This window comes from Alternaria hordeiaustralica (genome assembly GCF_023758085.1).
Source record: "Alternaria hordeiaustralica strain BMP 2776 chromosome Unknown scaffold_12, whole genome shotgun sequence".
NCBI classification, from domain to species: Eukaryota; Fungi; Ascomycota; class Dothideomycetes; order Pleosporales; family Pleosporaceae; genus Alternaria; species Alternaria hordeiaustralica.
The window spans coordinates 141,744-167,097 of NW_026056784.1; the positions used below are offsets into that span (position 1 = coordinate 141,744).

Consider the following 25,354-nt stretch of genomic DNA (forward strand, 5'->3'; position numbering starts at 1 on the left):
CAGGCGCCCAGGTGTCATGCCGGTGCATCTGATAATTTTTCATCCACATCCACATCCACCATCGCGCAGCGTAGCGATCTACCAGTTCGAGAAACGTATGCGACCAGGGCCTGTGCATGTCGCTGCAGTGCCGTTATTACGTGTTGCATCCACACCAACATCTCCACAAAGTGACCGTCATGCGAGCGTGCGTGAAAATGCGGTCGAAGACATGCCGCGCCGTCCACTCTGGTTGCGCACTGGCTTGAGCGCCATGCACCGACGGATCAGATAAAAAAATTGCGGCTAATTATCAGATCCGCGTGCTGCAGCGAGTGAGGCCGGGGTGCAAACCGCACTCATTGGGTGGCTAGGATGTGAGGTCATGTCATATGTGACGTGCGTGTCGTCGGTTAGTGTGGGATATACGAACGGCCGGATGAATGTAATGTCGTACAACGGGTGTAAGTTTGGCTTGTGAAAAGCGATGCGGAAGCTGTCTAATGCACATCACAATGTTTGCGGCCGTCTCCAGGCGAAACCCGGGTTGCGGTACTTGGGAACGGAAGCTAGTTCCGAAGTGATCGGAAAGGGAAATGGCTCACGCTTTGAGTTGGAAGATGGACAACATGTGATATTTACATTAATGGAAGTTGGTATAGCTACATGGTATCGAAAAAGGAGCGCATAATGCCAAATTTACAATTTCGCTTTCGCGCCTGCATCCAGGCTTGGGCGGACCTTTTTCTCGCCGTCCCAAGTAAATGGACTCAGCGTGAAGAACTTCTCTCGGTTGACCATCATCAGCGCACTGCGCTTGTGAGGAAGGTCCATAAGCTTCTCAACGTGGAAGCCGTGGGCGAAGTCATATGCTAGCACCGTGCTACTCGTTGCTGCGGGCTCACCGACCAGGTTCCAGGTGCGCGGCTCATCGAGGAACATGTAGTGCATTAGGCCCGACCACCACGCAGACACGCGATATGGTCCTCGGAACCGCACGTCGCCGACGAGCGAGTGCCTGCCACGGTCGTAAGGCGAAGACTGATAGTGAGCACCCATGTGATCCTCCTGTGACATGTGTTAGTCCATAGGTTGTACGAAATCGAAGATGATCTTAACTTACCATCGCCCAATAAACTTCAAAGTACGCAAATAGTATGTCGTCGAAAGCCGCAAACATGGTGAGTACGTGGGGGTCCTCATGCAGCTTTCGGAGATATTCGCGGTGTTGATCCAGGGTACCGGTTTCGTTCCATCCCGCAGCGACACGTGGGTCGTTTTGCCACTTGTTGAATAGGCGGAGATGCTCATCATTGGTGTAGTCGAGAGCCACCATCGTGAAGTGCTCCTTCAGATGTGGAACCCATCGGCTATAGATGATCGAGCCCGGCTCGGGTTTTGGCTCACGGACTGGATGCTGCGTGTGCCGGGGGAGAGCGGGGAACTGTGTTGATGGCGCATTTTGAAATGGAAAAGGAGGATACCGCCTATCGATCGGCTTTCCTGCGGCGTCGAGGTGTGGTGCCCAGACTGGACGAACACCGAATGGAGATGCCGCGCCCTGCCAGAATGTTCCTCGGAAGAGGAGATGGCCATCATGAGGCGCCGATGCGTTGGAAGCCTTTGGATGCGAATGAAAGAGACCAGTGGCGTATAGCTCTTGGGCTAGTGCTTGAGAGTCCTTCCCTGACAATAGCACGCGGAAGTTCTCAACTAGGGGATGCAGCGAGACCAACGCGTAGGCGATGAGCCAGAGCTGCGGGACAGATGGACGATCTTGGGTCCACGTAACTGTCACATATGGAGATCTTCGAGTGCGCGCCCAAGAACTGTTATCTCCCATCGGCGGTACAGCATCTTGGCTCAAAGTCGCAACGTCGCTGAACGTCACAGTCTCGTTATGTAGAGTTGCGGGTGGAGCGATCCCTTTGCCGGCATCGCTCTGTGACGAGAGCTGAACTTGATAGCTGGCAGACTGGCCTTTAGGTGCCACGTTCGCGACAGCATATGCCGTAAGGTATGGGTGAGGGAGCTTGAGAACGAGCGGTTCCTGCGCGGTATCCGGCTTAGCTTGCTGCGCCATGGTGATGAACAAGAACTGAGAATGAAGAAGAAGTAACTGAAGATACAGTCGAGCATGCGACAGCAATGAACGAGAAGCTATAACCCGGATGCTTGAAGTCTCTCAAGATGCTCAGGAATACGATGCGTGAATGTTTAACCGAGGTCGTTCCCAATATCCGGTATAGCTTAGGCCACTGCATTACGCAGGCTTAGGTGGATTTGTTACCCATTCTCCGGCAAGGAAAACAGGTCACAGGGTCGTAGTCAAGAGGTGGCGTGAGGAAAGCTCCGATTTGGTGGCTGATCCACCCCATGTGGGCCGCTGTCTAGCTTCCACAAATCCATGCAGGTCGGCGTCAGTGGACGAAAATGCATCGCGCATTTGGTACCGGCGACGCTAACCATTGGTGACATCGTTGTTTCGAGCGTGGGCATCGATATACCTGATGATGGCCAGTGCGCAGGGTCTGCAAATTGTGCCTGAGCTGTGCAATCGTGTTATGTCGCTGTAGTACTATATCTCTTAGCGCTGAAACACCTTCTTACTGTACAAATCAAGAAAGCGACAATCGATACTTGCTTCAAATTGACCCAACAATCTTCCAAAATGACTTCGACCGAGAGAAGAGCAAGCGACGCAGCGACTGCCGCACCCATGGCGGATTCATCGCCATACTACGACGTTGTCTGTGTCGGCTTTGGCGCAGCTCAACTCGCCACAGCCATCGCGAATCGAGAATCCAAGACGCCGTCCAAAATGCTTTTCGTCGAGCAGAAGAAATCCTTCTCATGGGGATCGACATCCAACATCTCGAGAACGCGAATGGAGAGCCCCTTCATGTACGACCTGGCGACCCTGCGCAACCCAAGGACTGCTTTCAGCTATGTCAACTATCTGCTCGCTCGTAAACGTCTCATCGAGTTCTCAAACTCGGATCGTCTCAACCCTTTACGAGAAGAATTCGAAGACTACATGAGGTGGTCCGCCGAGCACTTCAAAGACGAAGTCCGTTATGGCAGCGAAGTCGTTGGTGTAGCGCCCGAGGTTGAGGCAGATGCTGTGCAAAGCTGGAAGATGGCCGTCAAGGACAGCGCAGGCAAGACATACGTGGTGCGGGCGAGGAGTCTTGTCGCACCCTCCCCATCAAGAGCGAGCAGTCCGGCTGCGCAGCCATTACCGACTGTTGACTTCCTATCCGGGCAGCGGATCATCTCCATGGACGAGTACCCCAGCAGGCGTAACGAACTGCGCGGCGCCAATGAGCCACGACTCAACGTGTCTCTTGTTGGCTCAGGCGAAAAGACTGCCGAGGTGCTGGACGATCTCCTGACGTGCTCGCGTCTGGGAAACATTACCGTCGTGACAGAGGACGAATCGCTGGCCCCTCTGACGGTTCTCGACGACACGAAGCCGTCGCAACCCCAGCTTTGCTCGATCTGGGCCAAACCGACTAGCGCGCAGCCAGCCTCCGTCACGGAAGCATCAGAGCTCATCCAGACGATTTACATGCGCGCGTACGAGAAGCTAGTCCAGTCCAAGGGCGAGTTCAGACTGCGCGTCATCATTGGGAAGGACGCTGCTGCCGCGTGCTCACATTCCGACTTCATCATCAGGGATACGGCAGCCAGTCCGCTTTCGAACACAGCATTGTTCCAGGGCATTGATTCGCTCATCCTGGGCTGTCGGCCAAAGGGAGAGAGCCTGGAGGAAGTGCAGTTCAAGCGTGGCGCTGTCGCGGAGGGCTGCCGGCTGTGGCTGGTGTCCTCGAAGTCAGAGGGCGGACGTGCATTGGCCAAGGACATTGCCTTGATGGCTGGCGAGATCGTGCGCAAGGCAGCGACAGGGTCATCTGAAGTACGGGATGGCGCCGGACTACAGGTCCAGGCTAGGATATAGAGCGGGATGATGGTGCGCAGCTGTGGGTTCTGGGTTCCAAGGTTTAGGCGCTAGATGGTGCAGAATTTTATCTAATCTGATGCAACTTGAGCACAGACCCAATGCAAGTGACTCGGTGACACGTCCTGAAGCCTCCACACACGAACCACACCGGCCCACACTACTTTCCACCACGCATCCTTCTTCACGTGACGCTATGCCCCTTCACGCTGTGCTAGCAGTTGACCCTGCTGCTGCACCATGTCGATCTTGGCCATCGCCTCCTGGCGCGGCCATAGCGCCCGGGGGGTGAACCTCATGCAGGCGTCTTCGCGCAGCTTCACCACTGCATACGGCGCGAGATACTCCTTCTTGAGCTCCTAACCACGTCTCGCAGGCTCAATGCCGTTCAGTAAGCCCTCTGGGGCCTCTATCAGGCGTTTCTTTGGTTTCCTACACCTCCTCTTCTACGCAGACCCGACATGGCTCGACAAGATACTGGTCTTCGTGGGCGCAATAGCTGCCATTGCAGCAGGCGTACCATTCCCACTCATCGGAATCGTCTTCGGCCAATTGGTCGATGAGATCAATGTTGCGACATGCAACAACCGCGAAGGTAGCTCTAACGGATCTGAAGAAGCCAACATTACGCCCAAGATCCTGCTGCTCGTCTACATTGCTTGTGGCACTTTCACTTGCATCTACACGCACCTTGTATGCTGGAACTTGGCATCACAGCGCCTAGCTCAGCGCATCCGAGACCGTTACCTCCGAAACCTGCTGCGACAGGACATGGCCTTCTTTGACAACCTACAGGCCGGAGAAGTGTCTTCTCGACTCAACGGCGACATCCAGTCAATCGAGAGTGGTACTGGCGAAAAGGTTGGCGTGGCACTGACTTGCCTCTCCTTTTGTGTCACGGCCTACATCGTTGGCTTCATCAAGAATGCCGAGATCGCTGGCATGCTCGTCTCTTTAATCCCTGCATTCTTGCTCATGGCCGTGGTTGGCGGTCACTTTTTTGGCAAGTATGCTGCCAAGGTCGGCGATTGCTTTGGGTCCGCTAGCGCCATCGCGTCTGAAGCGCTCAGTCATGTAGGCCTCGTGCATGCGCTTGGTGCAAATGCCAGGCTAGAGGCAAAGTTCGAGGGCCATTTGAGCGATGCTCGTGAGGCAGGTGTCAAGAAGGCCACGACCGCTGCGGTCCAAGCTGGTCTGCTCTACTTCATCGCCTTCTCGGCCAGCGCCTTAGGTTACTGGCAGGGTAGTCGCAGGATCGCAGACTCTCTCGAGGGCAAAGGCAGTGCAACTATCGGAGAGATCTACACCGTCACGTTCATTCTGCTCGATGGTCAGTATCTTACCGATCGTTTGAGTCTTCCGATGCTAACTTCCGATACTAGGTGCCATCGTTCTCAGTCAGATTGCGCCGATGTTGCCATTGTTTGGCGGGGCTATATCAGCTTTCGAGCGCTTGCGCAAGGACATCGAGACTCAACCAACCATTGACAACACCTCGTCATCCGCGGAGAAGCCTACTCATGTTGATGGGACTGTTGAGTTCCGCAACGTCGCGTTCACGTATAGTTCAAGGCCTGATCATCCCGTACTGAACGGTATCTCCTTGACATGCGAAGCTGGTACGTCACTTGCATGGAACGAAATGGAACTACAGATGCTGACCATCTAACTCAGGTAAACTGACTGCTATCGTGGGTCTTTCCGGAAGCGGCAAGTCCACAGTCGCCAGTCTTATCAGCCGATTCTATGATCCCGAATCTGGCGATGTACTTCTAGACGGCCGCAATGTCAAAGACATCAACATCAAGTCTCTCCGAGGTTTCATCAGTCTCGTCCAACAAGAACCTTCACTTCTTGATCGCTCCATCTTGGAGAACATTGCTCTCGGTCTCGTCAACAGCCCGCCTCATGCCCATCTCGAGAAAACGCTGCTGAGCGGAATCCTCGCTCAAGTTGCGGAAGACGTCAGGGGCGGCCAGGATCTTACTCAAGTCGCCGAGAAGGCTGGTCCTGAAGTTGTAGAGATCGTTCAACTTGTGAAAGATGCTGCGGACCTCGCCGATGTTGCTATCTTTATCGATCGCCTGGAGTTCGGGTTCGCGACCTCGGTTGGCTCGAGTGGTAGTCTCGTCAGTGGTGGACAGAAGCAGCGTATTGCTCTCGCCCGAGCTCTGGTCCGCGATCCTCGTATCTTGATCCTCGACGAAGCCACCGCTGCCCTAGATTCAGCTAGTGAGCAGCGCATTCAAGCTGCTATTGAACGGGCTTCCCGCGGCCGGACAGTGATCTCGATCGCTCATCGATTGTCCACTATCAGAGCTGCAGCGAAGATCATCGTCATGAAGAAGGGTGACATCATCGAACAAGGAACCCACGATCAACTCATGGACTTGGAAGGGTCATACGCAGACATGGTTCACCTCCAAACCGTCAAATCTGACGACGGTGCGACCAGCTCAAGAACCAGTCTAGACTCCCGTGACGCCGATTCTATCACCAACGAGAAGTTGGCGCTAAGTGCGCAGGAGCCCGATGCTGTACCAGCGAACGACGCCAATGCCGCGGAAGCTGTCGAGCACACTAAGGGTGTCGTCATTGCGGGCTCTATCAGGAAGACAATGCTTCCTTTGACGCGACCGTACCTACTTCTCGTAATGCTGGCTTTCTTGGCAGCACTGGTAGTAGGTGGCCAGTACTGCGGATCGGGTCTCCTGTTTGGTAACATCATGGGCACCATGTCTCCATGCAACACGCCCGAGTATGTTCGTTCTCGAGGTGAACTCCTCTCTGGGATGTGGTTCATGCTTGCCTGTGTCGCCTTCCTGGCCAATTTCACCAGTTGGGCGTCGTTTGGTCTCTTGTCCGAACGATTGATCTACAAGGTCCGCAACCTATCTCTACACACGCTACTCCAACAGCCGCTACAATGGCACGAGTCTGAATCAAGAAGCCCGACCGTGCTCCTCGAATTTATCACCAAGGATGGCCAATCATTAGCGGGCTTCAGCGGCTCCATCATTGGCACACTCTTCTCCGTCGTTGTCAACTTCATAGCCGCCATCATCCTCTCCCACATCCTCGCATGGAGAATCGCAATTGTCTGCCTCGTCGTCGTACCACTTCTCTTGGGCGCCGGTTTCATGCAGTTGCGTGCTATCGGTAAATTCGCCGCAAAGCACGCTGGAGCTTTTAGCTCTTCTATCGGTGTTACCATCGAAGCTGTCTCTAACATCAAGACTGTGCATGCACTCTCTATCGAAGAGGAGATCATTTCAACTTACAGACGATCGCTGAAGGCTCCACGCAAGGAGATGGTGAAGCAGAGCTTCAAGACCAACGTCTGGTTGGCCGTCGCCAACTCTTGTGGTACATTCATTTACGCTTTCGCCTACTGGTGGGGCACTAAGAACATCATCGAAGGCAGGTACACCCAAACTGAGTTCTTCGTCATTCTCATCGCCATGCTTGTCTCCGCACAACTATGGGGTCAGCTGTTCACCCTCGCACCTGAGATCTCGAAGGCCAAGAGTGCAATGTCGCGCATTTGCGGACTAATCGAATTGGGCAAGGATGGACCTGATACGGATCGCCACAATGACCCCAGTCTCTCGGAAAAGAACCAGAACGATATCGAGGCACTGGCTGAATCGCCAATACCACCTACCACGCAAGGTGGTGCTAGGGTTATCTTCCGAGACGTGGGCTTTTCCTATCCAGCACGTCCTGGTGTGCCGGTCTTAACATCTCTTTCCTTGACCATCCAGCCCGGTCAATTCTGCGCTTTGGTCGGACCATCTGGTGCAGGTAAGAGTACTGTTCTGGCCCTTCTTGAACGATTCTACTCTCCCTCCTCCGGTAGCATCTCCATCAACGGCCTCGATATCTCTCGGCACCATGGCGCGTCATTCCGCGATGAAATCGCCTATGTACCCCAAGAGAACATTCTCTTCCAAGGAAGTATCAAGTTCAACATTGGATTAGGAGCAAGACCTGGACACACACCATCCGACGAAGAGATTCAAGAAGCCTGCAAGTTGGCGAACATACACGACACCATCATCGATCTTCCCCAAGGCTATGACACGGAGTGTGGCTCCAAGGGCAATCAGCTATCTGGCGGCCAGCGTCAACGTTTGTCCATTGCTCGAGCTCTTGTGCGTAAGCCCAAGTTGCTGCTGTTGGACGAGAGTACGAGCGCCTTAGATGCGGAGAGTGAGAAGGCCTTGGAGCAAGGCCTCGAACGGGCCGTCAAGGGTCACGGTGTGACCGTCATCGCCATCGCGCATCGACTGAGGACAATTGCTAGGGCTGATGTGATCTTCTTGGTCGAAGCAGGTAAAGTAGTGGATCAAGGACGTCACGAGGAATTGGTACAGCGCAGTGAGAGCTACCGGGTTAACGCTCTTCACCAGATGCTTGGATAGATTTGTTCGTAATATGTATCTTTATATCGCTTTCCACCATGTCACTTTCACGCCAGCTCCACAGACTTTGGTAGTCTCTTTTCTGCGCCTTCCGGCAGCCAGACGAACAATGGAAGCTCTTGGTCCTCCCTCGCGCCGTTGGTCTTCTCCGGAGTAATGTCTTCCGACTTGTGCACCAGCTTCTCTTTCAATCTTCTGCTTCCCATCTTCTCGTAGAGCTTGATGCCTTGCTTGGAGCTCTCTATGTACATGGGCAACCCAGTCTGCCGGCAAATGTCGGTCTCATACTTGAACAGCAACTCGCCAATGCCCCGCCGTTGGTAGTCCGGGTGCACAGCCATGACGTGGCAGTAGACGTATCTCTCATTGAGCCACAGCTTCTCTCTCGCGTCCCAAAGCGGCTTCACGAGTGCCTCGGCCCGTTCACGTTCCTTGCCCTCCAGCCATCCAATCTCGCCTCTCTTCCAATCACTAGGCGCGATGTACACGTCGAAAAGCGCCATCCCAACGATCTTGTTAGTTTCGGTGTCGACACATTTCAGGGTGTATTGCGTTGCACTTGTCTTCCAGTACTCCGAGACATGGCCGGTGTGAGCCTTTCTTCTCCTAGTCAGTCCACACGTCCGACAGTCAACGCGATTCAATGACCGGCACTTACCGAAACTCGGAAGTTGAATCTGTCAAATCTTGCTCGGTAGCCGAAGGAAACAGCGCGCGCGTGATCGGGCTGTCCTTGAAGGCCGCAAAGTGCACGTCGTACACGGCGCTAATGTCTGGCACAAGAGCGGGGAGGACTACGAAGCCCATATTGAACGATTCGTCAACTTAGTATAGTGTCGTTTGGATGATCGAGCAGCGGGGAAGGATCTAGACCGCCTGCCAGTCAAGATGTAAACTTAGAAACAAAAGGTTTTGGTAACGTTTGACAGCTGCAGCGACTGTTCGACCCAAAGACATGAACTTGGTAGCATTATCGCCCATTAACCACGCGGATTCAACGATCCACTCTCGATGCCCAGCCTTGCGGTTCAGAGATCGTCAGTCACGCATACAACATACTTTGATACCAAGCAGTTGGAGGGCGGGCACCATAACTGTGCCAATTCCTCGGCTGTCACTGAAACACTACCACATGCTTCGCAACGCTAAATTACAGGGCGCAAAACTAGAATGCGAGACCCACATTACGACACGAAAAACCCTCACGCCACCGACGACAACCAGACCTTCTCCATTGAGGCGTACCGGCCGTTCTGCCTGAGCCTCCCCCTCGCATGTGCCGATTAAAGTTATCTGATCCGTCCTTAGCGAAACTTCCCGGCCACGGCGAGGGATGTGCCGTCGTACAACCGGATGACGCCTAGAGCGCCAAATCCGAGAAATACCATAGCCATGCACATATCCACCTCTTGCCGCGATCAGCGCGTACAAGAGAATTTGCCGTGTCGTTCACGCGTGGGATGGCCGTATCCCGTATGTACGGCGTGCATACTGCAGGCCGGCCCTTCTCACTGAACCAGCAACATCCCTAACGAATGATGCACGACACTTAAAGCCGGTGGACGCTGTCGATCGATGCAAGCAACGGTCATTGCTGCTGTAATTGGACGCGAGTAGTTCTCCGAACATCGGCCGTTATCAGATGGAAAAAGATCTGCAGCGCCAAAGACGTAACCCTGCATGACTCCTACTCCATCGGGCAATTCCGCGCTTGCATCGATACCACATCATCAAATTTATCAGATGAAGCCTCATGACGCCGCCTTTCACGCTAGAGTTATCTGATCCGCTAAGTGTGGGGATGGGTGTGCAGGGGCGGACGAGGCTTTTCTTTACGGCTAAATCGTGGTACTGCGCCTGATCCCACATTGGTGACATCGCCTCCGTGTTTACGTTAGGCGATGCGCAATACAGCCTGCATCGAGAAAGACAGAATGGCGCGATATAGTGGACCCTGTTTCTGCGTCGTAAGAGAAAACTATGACGCCGACGGCTGTCCGACCGAGGATGATGGGTCACTTGAAGCGGTCTGGTGTGCTCGTGCCGGAGATTCATCCTGGCGCGATGTGTGGAGAGGTTAGTTTGTGAGAGAGACGGAAGATCGTGGGTGAACTTGGTGGACTCGCGGCTTTGCACTGCTTGGCTATTGCTACAGAAGTATCCGGGGTCTTCATCGGACTCGGAAACATACACGTCTTCCTCAGCTCCACATCTTTCTCCAAAAATATATACCAACCTCGCCATGAAGAGACCACATAGCAGTTTGAGCGGCGACAAGATGCATCTTCGCAACGGCGAGCATGTATCAAACTTCGGCGGTGCTCCAGAGGAGCATGTTGCGAAGAAGGTGCAAAGCAATGGCGCCTCGAAGACGCACAAGCAGGCCGCAACCCAGAATGGCGACCATGACGTTCTGCATGCGAACGGCCACAGCTCGAAAGCCAACGAGATTCGGGCACTAATACCCAGCGACTTCACCTCAGATGCTGTTGTGGATACTGTTCTGGCTGCATGGTCGGTACTCATACACCGATGCCAGAGAGATGTCTTCCATCAATTCACTTGGGGCGCGGTCGATGGCCGTGATCGGGCTTCGCAATCCATCAACACAATCGATATCAACTTCGCCAGCCACCAAACAGCCGGGAGTTTGAAGTCGCAGATCAGCAATGTGCGGTCAAAGGACTATGATGCGCACAATGCTACTCTTTTCCTCAACGATGGATCATTACATGAGGTATTAACCAGCCCAACCATTTCCCTAACACGACTGACATGACCCAGTGGACTTTTGAAGTATCATTCAGAAGGGAGGGAGGCTCTCTTCATGCCAGTTCAAGATGGCAGACGACGACCATGTCTCGCCACCAAGCCGTTTCGCAACTTCATTTCTTTGCTTCGATTCTTGATACCCTATTCAGCAACCCTGATCACACCCTCTCTTCCTTCATGCCTGTTACCGACGAGGAACTCGATGAGCTCTGGAGTTGGAACTATCCCTTACAGCCAGAGTTGAGGTTCTGCATGCATGAGAAGGTTTCGGAGCAGGCGGCGCTCAATCCGGAGAAGATCGCCATCGAGGCCTGGGATGGCACTTTGACATATCGTCAAGTCGAAGATTATTCTACCGATTTGGCGCAGACCCTGCAACTGCTGGACGACTCGCCACGTCAGATCATTCCGGTACTTTTTGAGAAGTCGCGATGGACTTCAGTTGCAGTGTTGGCTGTCATGAAGGCCGGCGCATGCTTCGCGCTCCTTGACCCAGCACAACCAGAGGGCCGCCTACGAGCAGTAGTGCAGCAAGTCAGCGCGAAGCTCTTCATCTCATCGAAAGCTCAGTCTACACTAGCTGCGCGTGTCGCCCCATCGGCGACTATCATCCCCATCTCCGCATCCAAGTTCGACAAGGTGTACTCTCCAGCTGCTGCGCAGCAACCCAAGACCACTCTCGCACCAGTATCACCCGACCAGCCGTTGTACATCCAGTTTACCAGTGGAAGTACGGGTCTTCCGAAGGGATGCATCATTACGCACAGTCAGTACACGTCTGGTGCGATACCGCGCGCTGACGCTGTGGGCTATCGATCGCATTCTCGCGTGCTGGATTTTGCGAGTTATGCCTTTGACGTGTGCATTGACTCGATGCTCTGCACTCTCGCTCACGGCGCCACGCTTTGCACACCCTCCGATGAGCGTCGTATGAACGATATGAGTGGCGCGATGCGCGACATGCGCGTGACATTCGCCGGCATGACTCCGTCAGTTGCTCGTACGCTTGATGTAGACATCCTTGACCACTTGGATTCCATCGCGCTAGGTGGCGAAGGAGTATCGACCAGCGATGCGATGTCGTGGGGTCAAAGAACCAGGGTCGTCAACGCCTATGGACCATCAGAAGCCACTGTTGGTGCGACCATCAACGACAACGTGGCCGCTAAGCCATACATTACTATGGGCAAGCGCAAGGGATGCGCCATTTGGCTGACCGAGCCTGAAGACCACGACAAGCTCGTGCCTGTGGGTGCGGTCGGTGAACTGCTCATCGAAGGCCCCATCGTTGGCGACGGGTACCTCAACAACCCGTCAAAAACGAAGGAGGTGTTCATCGAAGACCCAGAGTTCTTGCTCAAAGGTAGCAAGAGCTACCCGGGCCGACATGGTCGCATCTACAAGACCGGTGATCTAGTACGTTTCGACCCTGATGGCAACGGTGAGCCCATCTTCGTTGGACGACAAGATCAGCAAGTCAAGCTTCGAGGCCAGCGCATCGAGCTAGCTGAGATTGAGTTCAACATGCAGAAGCATCTCCCCGCGGACACTCAACTCGCTGTCGAAGTCATCAAGCCCAGCGGAGGTGGTGAACAGACGCTCGTTGCTTTCCTCGTCGAGCAGAAGAAGAACGGCATGCGACATCTGGATGGAAACGTGTTTGGAAGCTTCACCACCAAGTTCCAGTCAGCTCTCAAAGCCATGACCAAGCAACTCGCTATCGACCTCCCCGGCTACATGGTGCCAAGCGCCTACATCCCGCTCTGGAAGATGCCACTACTAGTGTCGTGCAAGACAGACCGGAAGCGACTTCGCGAGATCGGTACCTCCGTCACACGCCAAGATCTCAGGCGCTTCAACTCAGTGATATCTGAGAAGCAAGAGCCTACCACCGAGACGGAGCTCAAGCTCCGTTCCTTATGGGCGAAGCTTCTCGGAGGAGAAGCGGACTTCAGTGCCAACGACAACTTCTTCAGTATGGGCGGAGACTCGCTCCGAGCGATGAGGCTGGTTCCTCTTGCGAGAGAAGCTGGGTTGTTGCTACACGTTCCAGACATAATGCTGAATCCTACCCTGTCGGCTATGGCAGCCAAGGCAACACCGTTGTCGGAAGAAGCAACGAACGACGTACCTGCTTTCTCGCTGGTTGGAAAGGATTGGGAAGCGAAGTCGGCACAAGCCGAAACTGCCAAACTATGTGGTGTCGAAGTTGACGAAGTCGAGGACGTTCTGCCTTGCACGCCGCTTCAAGAAGGTCTGATGGCTCTCTCGGCCAAGTTCCAGGATGCGTATGTCGCTCAGCGAGTTGCGACATTGCCATTAGCGACCGCTCAGCGCTTGAAGAAAGCTTTCGATGTCGCAGTTCAGGGCTCGCCCATCTTGCGCACGAGAATCGTCAACGTCTCTGGTCGCGGCCTATTCCAGGTTGTCCTCAAGGACGGCAAGCTTCTGCGCGAGCATGGCTCTGATCCAGCAGAGTATCTTCGACGCGACCGCGAAGAAGCTATGGATCTCGGAACTGCACTCTTCCGCTACGGTCTCGCTCAAGAAGCTGGTAGCGACAAGACTCACTTTGTCATCACGATGCATCACGCTGTTTACGATGGATGGTCCATGCCTCTCGTGTTTGATCGCATCAACCGCGCTTTCAACGGCCTCACAACGGAGAGGCCTGTATCTTTCAAGCATTTCATCAAGCACCTCACCAGCCTTGACCCGGCTGTAGCCCGAGACTACTGGAAAGAGCGATTGAACGGCGTCAATCCGCATCAATTCCCTCCTCTACCGCAGAAGGGATATGTCACCCAAGCCGACTCATTACTCGAACACTACGTTACCGTTCCAACATCAGCGCACAACAAGCTCACTCTGGCAACCATCATCCGCGGAGCTTGGGCATTGACCTCATCATTGTACATGGGCCACCCCGACGTCGTGTTCGGAGAGACGTTGACCGGTCGTTCCGCGCCCGTACACGCGATTGTGGAAATTGAAGGACCCATGATCACAACCGTTCCTATTCGCGTCCGGTTGAACCTCGACCGACCAATCGCGGAGTACCTACAAGCCGTTCACGCGCAGACCGTGCAGCAGATCCCGCACGAGCACTTGGGATTGCAGAACATCCGCCGACTAAGCAAGGATGCTCGTGTAGCATGCGATCTGCGCACGGGTCTTGTTTTGCATCCCAGGGAGGACGATGACGGCGCTCCTGTCGATATGGAGACTGCCCCTGCCAACACGTTCCTCCCCGCTGATGACGCGGAAGCTGCACGTGAAGCACTCAAATTCAACACATACGCACTCATGCTCGTGTGCACATTGGACGAGAACGGCTTCTTGGTCATGGCCAGCTTCGATTCAAAGTGCATCAGCAAGGACGCTATGGAGCGGGTACTCGTCGTGTTCAACCGCATCATCACGGCGTTCTTGGGTAACCCCGAGAGCAAGCTGGGCGATGTCGCTGTTCTCGATCCCGCTGAAGCACGAGATGCGGAGGCGATGAGGCCGCGAGATGTCATGAGCGACAGTGGTGTAGGCACCTCGCCAATCGACAGCCCGACTCAAGATGCCAAGTCAAAGGCGTCGTCGCCAAACGAGCAAAAGCTGTGCAGTATTCTCAGTCGCATCCTCGGTATGCCAGAGGCGGAGATCAAGCCCAGCGACAGCTTCTTTGAACTGGGTGGTGACTCCATTGGTGCGATGCGCCTCGTGTCCGATGCGCGCGCACAAGGCCTGAACCTGACGGTGGCGCAAGTCTTCCAGAGCCAGTCTTTATCCGAGTTGGCGGCTTCGACCGGCAACGAGAAGGAAGATAAGCTGTTGGATATCCTGAGCCGCATTCTTGGTATGCCCAAGAGCGAGATCAACGGCAGCGACAGCTTCTTCGAGCTCGGAGGCGACTCCATCGGTGCCATGCGTCTCGTCTCTGATGCGCGCGCTCAAGGCCTCAACATCACCGTCGCGCAGGTCTTCCAAAGCCAATCTCTTTCCGAGCTTGCTTCGTCCGCGGAGGAAGCAAATGCATCGCAGACTAACGTGAACATCGATGCGCCTTTCGCCGCGCTCGGCAAGGAAGCGTCGCTATACAGTGCCGACCGCATCGGCGCATACCTGCAAGACCAGACATGGCAGATTGCGGATATATACCCTGCAAGACCGCTCCAGCAGCTCGCTGTCGAGGGTACCGTGGACTTGCCACGCTACTCACTTCGTTACGAACTCATCAAGTTCGTCACACCAGTCGATCGTCAGAAGCTCGAGCAAGCATGCCAAGATCTCGTAGCACGCAACGAAGTCCTGCGTACTGTCTTCGTCAAAGACGAGAGCAAGGTACTTGGCGTGGTGCTGTCGTCTCTGCGGGTTCCCTACACCGAGATCGCAGTGCCAGACAACGAAGACATCGACACAGTCGCCCAAGCCTTCACAAAACAAGACATCCAAGCACCCAAGCCGCATGGCTCGTCATTCGTATCCTTCACCCTCTTCACAAGCGCAAAGACCGGCGCCTCAACCCTCGTCTTCCGCATCTCCCATGCCCAATACGACGAGATCTGTCTTCCCATCCTGTACGAGCAGCTCTCCGCGCTATATGCAGGCACCGACGTACCAGAGACGATACCATTCAGCAAGCACGTAAACCACGTGGTTCTAGACAACATGCCAAAAGCCATTCCTTACTGGCAGAACCTCCTGTCCGGCTCCCAGATGTCTGTCATGACGCCCGATATTCCACTTACACACCGCGGTCCCGCGGATGTATATATGGAGTTCGATATCTCTGCCCGCCCGGCAAACATCACGATCGGGTCGCTGCCAACCGCTGCATGGGCCCTCGTTCTATCACAGCGTCTTGGTCTCAGAGACGTAGTCTTTGGCGAAGTCGTCTCGGGAAGAAACATCGGCGCGGCGAACGCTGATCGCATCTTTGGACCGACATGGCAGTACATTCCCTTCCGCGTACCCTTCAAGTCTAGCTGGACGTACCTCGACCTGTTGAACTTTGTGCAGCACCAGCACATTACCTCCGCAGCCTACGAGTCCATGGGTTTCACGGAGATCGTGGAGAACTGCACGGAGTGGGATGCTAAGAAGGTCAACTGGTTCGATACAGTTGTCCACCAAGCACCTGCTTGGGTCGAAGAACTGCCGTTCGGCAATGGCGTTGAGGCGAAGTTCGAAACGCTGTATCCGCATGGTGAGCCGTTGAGGGAGTGGAAGTGTCAGGCCTTTGTCAAGGACGGAGGAAAGAAGTTGGGTATTGAGATTGTTACTTTTGAGGAGTGGAAGGATGTGGCGAGGGGTGTGTTGAAGGAGGTTGGTGAGGCGTTGGAGTGCTTGATGAAGGGTAAGGCGGGAGAGAAGATCTTCGATGGTGGAGATGCAGTTGATGAGGGCAAGCAGAGCTTGGAGGATTTCGAGGGCGTAATGTAAGTCGCATCTCGGTGTTTGCGTAGGCGTTAGTGTGATTGTAACCTTTTCCCATTTAATTCCTTGGAACTTTGATATCTCCCGCTGAATTGTGATTGTGTACGTGACTTGGCTCGATATCACTCGTTCTTCCCTTGGTTTGCGTACCACGCCTCATCAGCTTCGTAATACTGTTGGGCATCATCCGCCGAGTACAATCACGCTGCAATTTCTTTTCCCCAGGGTCAATATAGATGTATGTCGTGGCTCAGCGTTCCTTGACTAGGCACCATGCGGATATGAGTTCCTAGTGATGCGATGGTACTCGTCCGCGTAGCGTTACGCACGTGCTTGTCATCGAGTCCAAGTGTGACGAAGTTCATCTCGAATAGCGTCTTCGTGCTACAAGAGTCGGTTTTGATGTAGAGTAGACGGACATGAGAGACTGTGATAGTTACCGGACGTTGTTGACATTTGCCCTATGCCTCCTCTCGTTAGGTCAAACCGGCTGGTATCGTACATATACCACGGATGTGTCGTTTGAGAGTTCAATCGACACATCTACCAGCTGCGCTTCATCGATATACGCTGTTATCGCCCATCGATCGATATAAAATCTGCTACCATGAATCTACTTCTCACAATCGTCTCTCTCGCCGTCTTTGCAGCAGCGGCCCCTCCACAAGGACTGAGTAAGAGACAAGGCGCTCTCACCGGTCCTATTCCCGCTCAAGGCCAAGTCGAATGCGATGGCGAACCCGGTCGCACATATTGCTTTGACGAAGTCGTTTGGGGAAAAGGTACATTATCCATCGCGATACCTCGCCCAATCCACCTTTTTGCAATTTCCTCTTCGTTCCTCGATATACTCGCTGGTTAGCAAGGCTGATCTCCTACAGGCCAAGACTACCAGACGCTCCTTCACAGCTACTGTCAAGGGGAATACGCCCACGACGCTCTGAGCTGCCACGGATGCATGCGCCAGCCGTTCCCAACTGACCTCTGCGACGCTGGGCCAGGGGCTTGGAACTCGGCGTTTTATTGTACCGAAGATGGCTACAAATTCTCGCATCGATGCCAAGATTGGTGCAAGAATGGACTGTGTGAATGATTGACGACAGCGTGGCGTATTGTGGTGGTTGAGTGCGCGAAAAGGCGGTGGTTGGGAAGAGAAAGCAAGGGGCTCTCTCCTTGCCCAAATGGGTTAGCTCGGTTGGCGGTGGACGAAGACAGGATCTGCGCTCTCTTATAGATCAATCCGGTGCCTCGTATCTTTTGTGATTCTATGGAAAATTTTATCCCGCCGTTATCCTAAATCTTGTCTGTTCCTAGACTGTCCAGATAGCATATCGATGTCGGGACCTCGGGAAGGAACGCGTCCGGGTCGGTGCACGTGCTTTCGTGGTTAGCGTGATTGCCCAGCATTCCATTATGCCCCGCGTCTGCCTAGCGACCTTGATCACACATCAACCCTCCACATGTCACAGAACGCTCTCGCTCTGCTCTAGTACGCGCATCCAGCATGATGGATGCGGAACTACCACACCTTCCCGCAGAGGTACATCGCCTTATCGCAGCATACGTCGACCGTGAGGATTTACCAAACTATCGGCTCGCAAGCAAACAGTTGTGCGTTATAGGCACCGAAGAACTCTTCAATACGATTGTCTTCCACTACAGTACTGCGAGCATCGATCGCCTGCAGAAGCTCAGTGCAAATGATCGACTTCGAAGATGTGTCAAGACCATCTTCTGGGACGACAATTTGTGGCATATTTATCGCGTCGAGGGCATGCACGAATGGAAATGGTACTGGGACTTCACAGCAGGTCTTTTCCTGCCCCGTCATCGCCGTCGCGTTTCACAAGAGCTAGATAAGCCGTTATATGCTCAGCTTGCGGAGGACCGACGAGAGTATGAGGCGTATGGTGACAAAGTAAAGGACGAGAGAATCGCAAGACAAACAATGAGCCAGTTTGAGGCGCTTGGAAGCTTTCAGAACTTACGTTCCATACACATGTTGAACGGCCAGCTTTCGCAGGCCCACCGAGGTGTGAGAAAAGTGGCACATGCGCTACCCCGCGCTTTGCCCGTACCTCCCGTGTTGCGCAGAGGAGAAGGTATCAACGCTTTCTATGCGCTACCAGGGGTTGAGGCTTTCCGGACTATACAGCAATATTGCAAACCCTCGCTGAGAAAACTCAAGTTAGACAGAGTACAACCTCAGGCTTTCACCTCATGGGAGCCAGGTGAACTACATTGCTTAACAAGTCTGGACATCACGATCTTTGGATTCTCCGGTGACTGGCGCTTCCAAAGCACTAAATGGACGTTGGAACTACTAATGGAAAACCTGGAGATGTTCATTGCGTGTCTACCAGAGCTCGAAAGTCTCAAAGTCGGCCTTGAGAACGGGTCAGTGGACACCACTGCACCACTCGCGAGCATCCGCCACGTTTTCGCTGCTGAAACTACATGGCCCAAACTACGGAAATTATCGTTGTCTGGGTTTTCTGCTACGCCCGAGACATTGGTGTCACTTCTGAGCAGACACAGCTCCACGTTGAAGGATCTCAGGCTACGCGACATTTCCTGGAAGGCAGGCCCAAACGACGCAGCAGAAGAAAAGCCCAAGGTGTCATTGAGGTCTATTCAGCATTGTGCATGGCCGCGAGTACTGCAAGAGATAGCGGAGTGCTTGTCGCTGAAACGTGCGACTGTGTCGGGAACGCTTGGTGAAAACGGAGATGTGCTTGGATGGCGACTGGACAAGAACGATGAGCTCGCCGCTGATGTTGAGGATTTCTTTGTCAGTGGAGGGCAGTGCCCGCTGACGGCTCACAACGCTCACTTTGCGATCGACAATTGCGAACTCCCACCAATCTCGGTCGCATCATCGTAGCGATACATCAAGTATAAAAAGCGGATTCTGGTGAGCTTTACTAAAAGGCTCCCCCTGGAGATCTGCACGCCACTATTCGTCAGGGTCGCGCATAGAACATCGCGTATATTCTTAAGGTGCTTTACAGTAAGAGGCACAACAAGGCAACTAGCTTTTGGCAATCATCTTCACGTGAGATACAGTCAGAACCTGCAAAGATGAGGATATGGGGTCGGTGTCTCATGTGCCGTCAGTATCGTTACAATCTCGCCTGTTTCAGCCACTTTCATTTCATGAAGGGGCCATGCGACCCAATCGTACCAGTCGCACATAGTCTCACAATCGACAGGACGTTCTCATGGATACACATGTCATTCTAATAAAATATTTACAGAAGCGCTAAGAACACGAAAAGGCGTAAACGGGCACTGCCACCCAAGCAACGCTAAACACAAAAGGCCAAACAAGTTCTAGTAGTTGTACTTGTAGCACAGCGTCGTTCCAGTGGTGTCGAGGACATCCCTGACCTTGACATCAGGGCGAATACCGTAGACGTTGATGTTGGTGTCGAGGGTAAGGGCGCGGCCAGATGCGTCGTTGCCGTTGATGGTGTTGACACGAGCACCGTTGGCGTTCTGCCAGATGCGGAAGTTGCGGTCGACGAAAGCGTGGTGGAGCCAGAAGATGGGGTCGGCGGGCGAACCGTACGTGTCTTGCATGACAGCGCCGATGCCGTTGTGGCCCCAGGCGTGGGGGCCTCCCTCTGCGCATTGGGCCATGCCGGCGAAGTCGCCGTAGGCGTTGCATTGGTTCACGTAGTCGGAGTTGCAGTATTGGGTCTTGGCGGCATCGCCGTTGCGGGCAAGGCAATGGGGCGTGTTGCCTGAACCGGGGCCAATGTTAATGGCAAGGTTGGCGAATGCCTGCAGAGTGTTAGTTGCTTGGTTATAGGAGGCGTGTCGGACAATGGGGTTGTACTTACGCCATTGGTTACACAGTTTCCGCCCAGGGCAATGCCTCCGAACCACTTGGCTGAGAAGATGGATGATGCCGAGAAGCGACCGGCGTACTTGGTCTCGTCGAACCAGGGCATGGTTTGGCTGAAGCCACATTCTGAGCGTAGAATGTCCTCGAAGACCCAGGTGTAGTATCGGTGCCAGAGCAAGAATTTGGAGTTTCCATGCACGTTGGGTGTCAGGGTCTGGTGGAGGGCGACGAGATCCTCGTACCGGCTCTTGGCTGCGGGAAACTGGCCTGAGGGAGCGCGGCCCATCAAGCACTTGATGGCATCCACGAATTGTTGCTTGCTGCTGTCGGGGTAGGAGTCCCACTCAACGCGGACGCGGGGGTTGGCGCATGTTGCAGCGGCAGCGAGTGTAGAGACGCGGAAGTTTTGGTTTTGCGCAGCAGGCTCCTCTGGCTGTGTGGCATTGTGCTCCTCGAATATCCGCTTGGCATCCGCGAGAGGAACGGGCTGAACGAACTTTGGTGTCTCGGCGAAGATGTTGAGGGGTAGGGCCTTGATGAGCTTGGTCAGGGGAAGTTCCTGGGGAGATGGAAGCGCAGAAACGCTGGCTACAACAGCCAAGGTGGCGGACAAGATTGAGGTACGCATGATTAAGGTATAAGTATTAAAAAGGTACTAAGATCCCGATTGACAGTAGCAGGAAAGCGAAGGACAACAACCTAAAAGCGAATGCGGTTGCTTGGTGTGATTGTTGAGCGAGCTGTACAAAAAGATCCCGACATGCAGGACGGCCAGTCATCCTTATACCTGGGACCTGCATCTTCCGCCTTACCGCCCGACTGTCCACAGCGCGCGCGCCTCGTACTGCAGATCATTCGCAGTGCGCTTGACGAGCCGTCTCACCAGCGACACCTGATGATCGGTCATGGAAATACGAAGCACGCATGTACCGTGGGCGTGAATTCGGCCTAGGCCTGCAACGTAGTATTGGAAAGTAAGTAAGCGTGCGCGAGCTACAGCAGAGGGAACAAATGATAAGTGGGAGGCTATACTGCTTTTGGGCCGTGGCTCATCAAACGCTGGCCGGGCGCCCAGGTCAGGCCAACTCTCGGGCTTGACAGTCTACACACGAGGATAATGCTGCTGGCCGTGGCTCCTGGGCCTGAGCCGACCCCGAGTTGCGCGGAAATTGTCAGCGCGCGCTGACGTGAACGAACTACTGTGGAGCTTGTCGCTTTTCCTGGGCTGCCCACGCTGCGTTCACGCGGCGGACCTGCCGGCTGCCGGAATGCAGGGCCGCCATGATTGGATGGCGCATCGTGTTTTTCTCTTCGCTTCCAGATGCCGTGCAGCCAAATATAGCTCTCAGGAACGCCCTCGGTATCTAGCAATGTCTAGTAATGCTCCGGTCAACATGGCGTCCGCCAGCGTGCCATAGCTACTGTCATGCAGACTGTCACATCGCGCGCGGGTGAGTTGTCAATTGAATACGGCAGCGTCATCTCGACTGAAGGATTTGCTAGTATCACCCTTCGCCCGTTCAGCTGAGATTAGAATGCCACAATCCATTGTGCGACGGTAAGATAGCAGCCGTTGCCGTTGCAAACAAAGTGGCTGTGATTTGAAAGGGGGATCTGCGGCCAGCATGCACTTCCTGTCGCTAAACACCCAACCCCCAGCGCCTCACATAAAGGCGCTCCACACACATGCGGGAATAACCTCGCACAAAGCATCCCGAACAATCCACTATCGCCTTATCACGCAAACTCCCCATCGCAATCTCCTCGCGCACAGGCTTATCGGCCGTCTATTTCGAGTGGCGAGCTCCACTTCCATCGTGACGCCCCAATGCCTCGTCGTACGAGGTCCAATTCCACAGTACGAAGGCAGCATGGTGATGATGTTGGAAAGTGCGCGAGGGCGAAGGAGGAATACGGTCTACCCCGCCGGCTACTCAGCGCTAGCCAGCGCCGACACGAGAAAAACAATAACACTACTGCTCGAGGGCTGAAGAAGGCTGAGCTTAGTACCTGCGAGGCGTGCGAAAAAAACCATCTCGTGTAAGGTTCTTTTTAGCAAATCGAAAACGGCGAGCCCGGCGTGCCGCGATACTTCTTCACCGCCAGACAACTCACCAGTGCAAAGCCCCAAGCAATGCCGCAACGGGCATGGGCCACATGAGCAAAGAAGAAAAACGTTCAATCTATGTGTAGAACGCATGTTCGCGCTACTATAGGGCGTGTCTCAGCCTCATGGGACGGTTGTTCGGTTACACACAACCCACTAGAGCCTACCGCTACCAGCGTCTCTACCAGCGGCAGCGGCCCCCAACGCGGAAAGTCACACGGCTGGGTTGGAGAACACCGGTACTGGTACCGCTCGCGATGCGTGCACGTGGCAAATCGAGCATATGATGCTTTTGTGCTCTCATCAGCAATGTAACCCGCGCTACGCCTCGCAAGCATTCGTAGTCGACCCAGATGGTGTTTTGGAAACCGAGTACTTCCTTACAACTCCAACAGAACAATATTGCCGCCGCGCGGAGATCAGCGGTTTCCGCGATCTAGGTCTGGGAAGCCGAGAACTGTACATGCTTGTTCGCGCAGGCCTTCTTTTTTCCGTTTGCCACGCTTCGATCAGCGGTTTTGGTTGGCGCAGTGATGCTGGGTTTGGGAAGCCGAGTATATACTGCGGCGCATGCTTCTCGATATCCTTCAACATGGGCCTGTTCCTGCCACGCTGAACTCCGCAGTTTCGGTATGCGACGCATTGTCTCGATATGGAGTCGTCATCATCTATGAGGTGCGCATTGAGCCTGTAGTGGTCGATTTCATTACGTCTTACAGTCGCAAGACTCGTCGCATTTACTTAAACTGTCAAGTTACACGACAGACTATACATTGTTCAATTTGTTCGGACGTTGGGGTTTGAGTGCGTCAATACAAGACATGGTTTACCCGGAGGCCGAAATTGATGACATGAACCTTGCTTCCGATACTTTCGGTGACATGTCGGTTCCCTCCCTTCCGCTATGTCGACATCTGCCGCAACCCGCCGTAAGACCTAACAAGTGCATCAGCACTACGGTAATGGGAAGCGCATCTCACTCAGCCCTGGTCATGTCTTAATCAGACTACACGCCGTGTGACCCTAACTGAAAAGTCCTCCATAATCCACATCCCGGCGTTGTATATCTTCGCCGCTTCGTGCGGATGTACGATCGAGAAATCGAACCGCCTCAGTAGCTCGACAAACACTTTGTTGAATTCCATCAACGCGACGTTCTGGCCCAAGCACTTGTATTTCCCGTAGTGGAAGACTAGGTCCACGGTACTGGCCATGTGCGCAAGACGTGCAGGATCTTCCGAAGCGTCCAGCCAACGTTCTGGCCTGAAGAGCTCAGCATCTGGACCGAAGATATCTGTAGAGTGCTGGATGCTAAGATAGGAAGACCCAATCTGCGTGCCTGCAGGAATGAATTTGCCGGCAAGGATATCACCGCCTGCAGGAACGGCTTTGAAGTTCGACCCACTCGCTGGAGGCAGAATGCGCAAGCCCTCTTTGATAGTGGCCTGAAGATACGGTAGTTGTCGCGCCTCAGCATCCGTAATAGGCGAGGAAATCGTCCCAGCAGCAATACTGTCATCGATCTCCGCTTGTAGTCTTCTATAAGAAGATGCATTGGCCAGCGTATGCAGCATTACAGCGCGAATCGTAGACGCCGAAGTATCGCTACCAGCGATAATCTGCAGGAGCGCCTCGCTCGATGCTTCTTCCGGCGTAAGACCATGACGAATAAAAGATCCGAGCATATCGGACTTGGGCTTGGAATCCTCGGATGCAAACCGCTCCGCGACCGCCTTCCTTGCAACGTTGATGAAGGCCCCGAATCCGAGCCTGTCGCTCTCTTTGGGAAGCACACCTCTCAACAGCCGCGAATGTAACAGGTTCGCCAGCCAAGGCACGTACGAAAGCGCCATCATGACGGGAACGTAAGTCGTGGTGATCTTGATGTAATCGTGGAGATCGACGTCTTGCTTTAGATACCCCATCGGTTTCCCGAATGCCAGTGCACTGATGACGTCCAAGGTGAAGTACTGCGTTTTGAGCGCTAAATCCATGGGCCGGTATTCGGTCGCGGTCGAGATATACTTCCTCTCGATCAAATCGATAAACGCAGCAACCTGTTCATCAACAGTACCTTCCATAGACTCATTCTCCTTTCCAGAATACCCAGGAGCCATCTTATTCCTCAACTTCAGATGCGCCACCTCGTCGCGCATCGAAAAGAGATTGTCGCGTCCAGGCTCCAGCTTCATCGCATCGTACCATGGCCCTCGCGTGTATTCAGACCGCACTGCCGTTGTTCTGCGCACAATGTCTGGATCGCTGGTGACCAGATCGGTTGGACTGACGCGTACCAGCGGGCCATATTTGTCGGTTAGTTCTTTCGTCGCGAAAGGCAGTTGCCCTCTGAGCGATTTCGATATGATCCAGTAGGTGGAGATTGATGCCCAGAAAGGGCCGGGAATGTGCGATAGACGGTACCATTGCAGTGCGACGCGGGTTAGGTATGTCAGCAGTAGTGCGGTTGGTACGCCAATCGCGATGAGGCTGTTGTAAGTGTTCAGAGCGGGGCTGGCCCCGCCATCGTCAACGCTACCCGCCATTCTACGACGGAATACACTGAAGGGAGGTGAATACTGTGCGATGCGCATCTCGTCTCGCGACGCATCATATATGTCTTGCCCATTGCATTGCTGGGCGTAAGCATGTTTTGTCGTGCATTATCGCACGACAGGCATCTCTCGCTGCTTGAGTCCCTTCTCGCACTAGCCTGCAGACGGGCACATCGCACGAGAGCTATACCCAACCGCTCAGCGCGGATATGCCAGCCAAAATCTTTCGTTGATATTCATTAGTTCTGTTGAAAAAGAGGGTGAGGTCTATATCTCTTCAGT

General features: G+C 54.0%; 7 protein-coding genes across 7 annotated transcripts; 3 read left to right on the plus strand and 4 right to left on the minus strand.

The window, feature by feature from the left end:
- Nucleotides 1-678: 678 nt before the first annotated feature.
- On the minus strand, nt 679-2,062 carry J4E84_006301 (uncharacterized protein; the record flags this gene model as incomplete). Its single annotated transcript, XM_049388892.1, has 2 exons — nt 679-1,047; nt 1,103-2,062. The coding sequence occupies 2 exons, from the start codon at nt 2,060-2,062 to the stop codon at nt 679-681; spliced, it is 1,329 nt and encodes a 442-aa protein (XP_049243166.1).
- A 636-nt stretch (nt 2,063-2,698) lies between these two features.
- J4E84_006302 (uncharacterized protein) lies at nt 2,699-3,940 on the plus strand (the record flags this gene model as incomplete). Its single annotated transcript, XM_049388893.1, has 1 exon — nt 2,699-3,940. The coding sequence occupies one exon, from the start codon at nt 2,699-2,701 to the stop codon at nt 3,938-3,940; it is 1,242 nt and encodes a 413-aa protein (XP_049243167.1).
- A 381-nt stretch (nt 3,941-4,321) lies between these two features.
- On the plus strand, nt 4,322-8,364 carry J4E84_006303 (uncharacterized protein; the record flags this gene model as incomplete). Its single annotated transcript, XM_049388894.1, has 3 exons — nt 4,322-5,270; nt 5,323-5,559; nt 5,615-8,364. The coding sequence occupies 3 exons, from the start codon at nt 4,322-4,324 to the stop codon at nt 8,362-8,364; spliced, it is 3,936 nt and encodes a 1,311-aa protein (XP_049243168.1).
- A 47-nt stretch (nt 8,365-8,411) lies between these two features.
- On the minus strand, nt 8,412-9,171 carry J4E84_006304 (uncharacterized protein; the record flags this gene model as incomplete). Its single annotated transcript, XM_049388895.1, has 2 exons — nt 8,412-8,964; nt 9,023-9,171. 2 exons carry the CDS (start codon nt 9,169-9,171, stop codon nt 8,412-8,414), a joined length of 702 nt encoding a protein of 233 aa, XP_049243169.1.
- Nucleotides 9,172-10,606: 1,435 nt separating this feature from the next.
- NPS6 (NRPS) lies at nt 10,607-16,937 on the plus strand (the record flags this gene model as incomplete). Its single annotated transcript, XM_049388896.1, has 3 exons — nt 10,607-11,101; nt 11,149-16,565; nt 16,883-16,937. The coding sequence occupies 3 exons, from the start codon at nt 10,607-10,609 to the stop codon at nt 16,935-16,937; spliced, it is 5,967 nt and encodes a 1,988-aa protein (XP_049243170.1).
- Nucleotides 16,938-19,896: 2,959 nt separating this feature from the next.
- On the minus strand, nt 19,897-21,041 carry J4E84_006306 (uncharacterized protein; the record flags this gene model as incomplete). The annotated part of the gene is made up of 2 exons (XM_049388897.1): nt 19,897-20,349; nt 20,409-21,041. The coding sequence occupies 2 exons, from the start codon at nt 21,039-21,041 to the stop codon at nt 19,897-19,899; spliced, it is 1,086 nt and encodes a 361-aa protein (XP_049243171.1).
- Nucleotides 21,042-23,521: 2,480 nt separating this feature from the next.
- On the minus strand, nt 23,522-25,111 carry J4E84_006307 (uncharacterized protein; the record flags this gene model as incomplete). Its single annotated transcript, XM_049388898.1, has 1 exon — nt 23,522-25,111. One exon carries the CDS (start codon nt 25,109-25,111, stop codon nt 23,522-23,524), a length of 1,590 nt encoding a protein of 529 aa, XP_049243172.1.
- Nucleotides 25,112-25,354: the final 243 nt, after the last annotated feature.